Source organism: Habropoda laboriosa, unplaced genomic scaffold (genome assembly GCF_001263275.1).
Source record: "Habropoda laboriosa isolate 0110345459 unplaced genomic scaffold, ASM126327v1 scaffold134, whole genome shotgun sequence".
In the NCBI taxonomy this organism is placed as follows: Eukaryota; Metazoa; Arthropoda; class Insecta; order Hymenoptera; family Apidae; genus Habropoda; species Habropoda laboriosa.
This window is the reverse complement of record NW_017100266.1, coordinates 561,397-566,422: the sequence shown is the minus strand read 5'-3', so window position 1 is coordinate 566,422 and position 5,026 is coordinate 561,397. Positions and strand designations below refer to the sequence as shown.

General features: G+C 29.9%; 2 protein-coding genes across 3 annotated transcripts in view; one reads left to right on the top strand and one right to left on the bottom strand.

Annotated features, from left to right (window-relative positions):
* Positions 1-99: 99 nt before the first annotated feature.
* On the bottom strand, positions 100-1,789 carry LOC108573313 (uncharacterized protein CG1785). Its single transcript, XM_017935719.1, has 3 exons — positions 845-1,789; positions 259-770; positions 100-172 (listed from the first exon to the last, which is right to left on the bottom strand). Exons 1-3 carry the CDS (start codon positions 1,583-1,585, stop codon positions 100-102), a joined length of 1,326 nt encoding a protein of 441 aa, XP_017791208.1. The 5' UTR covers positions 1,586-1,789.
* Positions 1,790-3,821: 2,032 nt separating this feature from the next.
* The window catches only part of LOC108573248 (ras-related protein Rab-8A-like), a 6,084-nt gene continuing 4,879 nt past the window's right edge, over positions 3,822-5,026 (top strand). For both annotated transcript variants that reach the window (XM_017935641.1, XM_017935640.1), the window contains exon 1: positions 3,822-4,219. In XM_017935641.1, the coding sequence (XP_017791130.1) occupies positions 4,096-4,219 (124 nt within the window). In that variant the 5' untranslated portion in view covers positions 3,822-4,095. The remainder of the gene's footprint in view (positions 4,220-5,026) is intronic.

Genomic DNA, 5,026 nt, shown 5'->3' with positions numbered 1-5,026 from the left:
TATTAATATTGTATTTTAATATACATATACTTTTTATTTATGTTAAAGTAGAATTATTATTTACTTTATCTACATAACTTTATAATAATTATACCTACATTACTGTATTTTAGTCATATCAATTTTATGATCTGGTTTGATAAACCGTTTCACTTTAGCTATATCCCGGTTCCTGTAATAATAAAGAAAATAAACATATTAATACAATTCATTTTAAATTGCTTTTTATAATTTTACAATGAAATGTTTTGCACTCACAGTTTAAGTTTAGAAGGTGCAACAATATTCCTCTGTTGAAGGGACTTGAATCTATCTTTTAATAGATTACCAGTTGGTTCAGCATTTCTTAAATTCCCAGTTAATTCTTTTGCTAATTTAAAATCAGGTTCTAAAGGTTCAAATTTGATTCTACTGAGAGTTTTAGTGCCCATTGCTTTAAGTGCTTTTTTCTTTAGTCTTTTTTCTCTTACACTTTTTGTTTTTCTTTCTTTAGCAGTCAACTGCCTGTCTAATAGTTTTAATCTGTATATGTCTGAGATTTTTTTTTTCTCAATTTTGTTCTGTTGTTTTTTAAATGCTAATTCTTTCTGTTCTTTTTGTTTACGTCTTTGCACAAGAGTCTTCTTCACATTCTGCACAGGTGGATTTATAGATTTTACTGTTGGATCTTCATCTTCATCTTCATTTTCCTTAGAATCTTGACTGCAATCTAATTTCAGACCTTCTGACATTTCTTTTATCATGTTCTTTTCTTTTTCCTCAGGTGAAATCTGAAATAAAATTTAATATGATAATGGTTTACTTTTGAAATGTAGATTTCATAAAAATTTATAAATAAAGATACCTTTTTAAACATCTTTGTGGTAACCCTTTCCAGATGTTTTTCTTCCTTTATTAATTCTAATTCTTTTTGTGCCACTTCATGTAACAAGTTTTGATGATCTTCAAATGATGGATTATAAGACATTCCTGGATGTGGAGCTTCAACTGCTGGTAAAGCAGAAGGTTTTTTGTGCAATGAACTTGGCAGTTTCTTTTTCTTTTCTCCAAAATGTATTAATGTATGTCTAATAGTATCTCCAGACAACCACTCAATGTCAACATCTTTTCCAATCTTCTTTTTCCAAACATCATTTTTAAATTCACCTCTTTTCGGTTTACTTAATCTTTTCTTCATTGCGATCATTCTATTCTTCAGACTCAATTTCTCTTTTAATTTCAAAATCCCTCGAGATTTTCTAATAGCTTCCTTCCTTAATACAAGCGCATTTGTTCTTTCTTCTTTCGTTCTTACACGATTTCTTTTCACTATTGGATCCGGAATGGCTGTGTGAGGTTTTAAAATATTGAAACATTGTGGTTCTTTGGATTTCAATAATTCTCGACGTAGTTTCTTTGGAAGAACCTCAGGTGTTGTAGAAACTTTAAATAATTCAGAATCTTCGCGAGTAGTAAAAGAACCTAACCTCTCTTCTAATCGTAAATCCTCCAAGAACTTATCAACATCCCGTGTGTCTACATGTTTACGCCATGCTTTTTTATTTTTTTTAGAAACCTTTCGTTTCTTAGTTTTAACTGCGGTCATTTTTTCTTAATTAATAAAATAATATCACTTGCTACAGCACGCAGCTTTTAAAAGCAACGTGGTTTCCACCTTGAAGTTTAGGTATCTATATACGTTTGTGATTGGTGAATTTGTACTTAGAAAGATACAACTTTAAGAGACCACCTAATATGTGGTAAAAAATACTATGAAGATAATTAAGAGTATCAGTAATCTAACTTATCATACTTGTAGCGATTGTTTCAGTAACTACACTAGGAGATATAACGTATTTATGTGTATATTTTATGTTACTTCGTGCCTACTGGTTATTGCGTATTGTCCTATTGCGTACCCTAGGGTAATCTCAGCAGTGACATCTCACGGAAACTAAATGTCCCTATTAGGAAATTAGCATCCCCTACATATTTATCATAGTTTTATATACAGGGTGTCCCGTAACTCCTCGAACACCCGGAAATGGGGGGTTGCAGAGGTGACTCTGAATAACTTTTTCCTTTACCAAAATGTTGTTTGAAGCATCATTTTTGAATTATTAACGAAAAACACTGGCCAATTAGAGCGCGCGTAGAGCCCGCTTCTTGGGGAATTTGAGGGAATTATCGCCCGTGGAGCACTGAAGTATTCTGTTCACGATGATTTTAGGAAGTTAAATGAATAAGGAAAACTAACGTTGAAACTTTTAATAAACTAATAAATAACTTAATAAATAACTTGATTGGATCAATAATTAACGAAATGTTTAACTATAACTTTATTACGAGATAATACGTCTGAGCTCTTTGAACGAAGAAAATTGAATTGAATGTTCAGGCGTCGTTGATTATTATTTATAATGTTGCTTTTGTTAAAACAATCGTCACCAATTAAACTAAAGATTTTATATAAAGTTATTTAAGGATGAATTTGATTGGTTCTCAACATTTGTTTATCAATACATATTTCCTTTAAAGCGAGTGTTTTACACCTCAGCAATGTTTTGTCCATAGCGACGACGATAAATATTGATTTTAACGAGCGATTGCAAATAGCAATCAATGAGATTTACTGTACACTGTATGTACATGTTTTAAGTTCTTTTATTCATTGACACCAGTTTCAGACTGTCCTAAAGCCACGTTCACGGGCATGCACGACGAGCGATTAAAACTACGTTCATGCGATAGCGTAACAATATATATTTTCATTTATACATTTACTTTCTGTTGCGTAAAAAATATTACTTTATTTTTAACGGTATTATGTGAAAATAAAGGAGAAAATTTCTAATGTTTATAAACTTTAGTTTGTGAAAAATTAGTTAAAAATCAAATATTTTTGATTAACAAAAAAATTATGTTACAATGTTTTTATAAATGTAAACATTATGCATTATAAATGAATATAAACTTTTTTCACTGAAATAAAATTTTATGAATGAATTGGATTAATGTAAATAAATTAAAATAGAGCTATTCTTGGCAGTTATATTATTTTACTACGAAATAGTACAATCTTATTATAGCGATCATTTATTTTTAATTGGAAACTTGATCAGTTGTTTTATCGTTTCTTTTTATTTTTCTACTTGTGTTCCGTAATGCCTATATTTTATTTTTTGTTCCCGTTGTTAATACATTTCATTAATGTGTTATTACATTAACGTCGTATATTTTACAAAATTATATGGTGTATTACTACAATGTGTTTAACGTTTGCGATACTTTCAGACTATTTACAAAATTTTTCTTTTCAATTATCTCAAATTTTAATCAAATTGTGTACATTCTACACAAAATTCATTCGTTAAAAATGTTTTTAATAGAATGAGCACACTGTATATGAATATACTTTGTTCAATTTAAAATTTCTAAATTTTGTGACATATTTCAAGGTTGTTTCCAAGTCGTGGAAGACGAAGCAGATATAAAAAGAAATGCAAAAATTGATTTTAGTACAATATTCACAGGTGTCTCTTACGAAATTGCAAATCTGAAGGATAAATAAAACATTACAAATTTTTAACGATGTATTCTATTTATTAATATATCTTTCTTTGTTAAAATTTGATTTATCATTGAAAAATTATCGATTCTATATAAATTCGCCATAATATATTTGCTCACGTAAAGATTCAGCTTGTTCCCGGACACACGTGTTGCGTATGCGTATACACACGCGCGCATCACCTGTGGTGCGGTCAGAAGGCTGGCCACAACAGCAGAGAAAAAGTTGTACTTACCGATGGCTGTCATCGCTTTTTCTGACAGATGTTTTTACGTGCTCTATTACGCGAATTTTATCCTATCCGAGCCGATTCCAGCAATAATTCTTCCCTTGAGTCATCAGTGAGCTTGTTATTGTTGCGATAATTGAAAAGCGTAAGTCTGAGTGTGCTCGCTGTAAGTTTAAAGGGTGCGTCATCGGAATTCCAAGGATCACGATCACCCAAAAACGATTGTGTGTAAGGGTCCGAAAGAATAAAAGAGGGAATAAAAGAAGTGTGAAGAAAATCACGTGAAATAGAGAGAGAGAGACTGAAAACAAAGGGTATGGCGAAGACGTATGATTATTTGTTCAAGTTGTTGCTGATTGGTGACTCAGGGGTCGGCAAGACGTGCGTCCTCTTCAGGTTCTCCGAGGATGCTTTCAACACGACCTTCATCTCGACCATTGGTAAGTATATCCTTTTTCTTTCCTTTTTACGTCGATTTGCTTTCTTTTCTGGCTTTTATCCACTTATTCTGGATTTGTAGGCTGGAGGTAATACTCTTAAGCTTGATAGTAGAATTTTTCCATGAAAATTATAAGTTATCTGTAAAATCTTTATACGCAAATAAAAAATTAATTATTAAGAGCATATTTTTGAATGAGATTTTCTACTTTATCAGTGTAAAAGTAGTTACTCAATTTTAGAAAACATACTTCTTCAAAAGGAACCACATTAGGTACTCGATGATTATGCAATGATTGTTTGAATACATTTGATAATTTTGTGAAATATTTACTAATGAAGATAGCCTTTAAATGTAATAGAAGTTTCAATAATGCAATAATGTATTTGTATTTTGTAACTTGTATGTTTAGAACTGTTCGAGTATCTATTATATATTGTTTCTTTTTAATCACTGAAATTTATTTATAGTCTTAATATTATGTATTTATAATTTTATTTACCTGCTTGTTTATCTTCTGTAATGAATTTCATATATAAATATGTAGTGTCCCAGTAATATATATTTATATTGCTATGTATATGCTTATCTATTCATGTGTTTTTCCAAATATTCATGTAACTTCATTATTCATTTTTATCTACATAACTTATCTATTAGTTTACACATTTATTTGTTTATATACACATTAATTTATTATGATTAATCTTCATCTAAGGGTATTTAATCTTATAATATAAATGTTAAATATATCTACTACTTATTACCTTAATAATAATGTAATCTATCAGAATAGATTTTTATATCT

Bases quoted from the DNA above. Each gene is read 5' to 3' on its own strand.
- LOC108573313 (XM_017935719.1), bottom strand. From the start codon at position 1,585: ATGACCGCAGTTAAAACTAAGAAACGAAAGGTTTCTAAAAAAAATAAA. The intron at 771-844 runs GTATCTTTATTT...ATTTTATTTCAG, and splicing joins CCACAAAGATGTTTAAAAAG to ATTTCACCTGAGGAAAAAGA. The intron at 173-258 runs GTGAGTGCAAAA...TTATTATTACAG, and splicing joins GCACCTTCTAAACTTAAACT to GAACCGGGATATAGCTAAAG.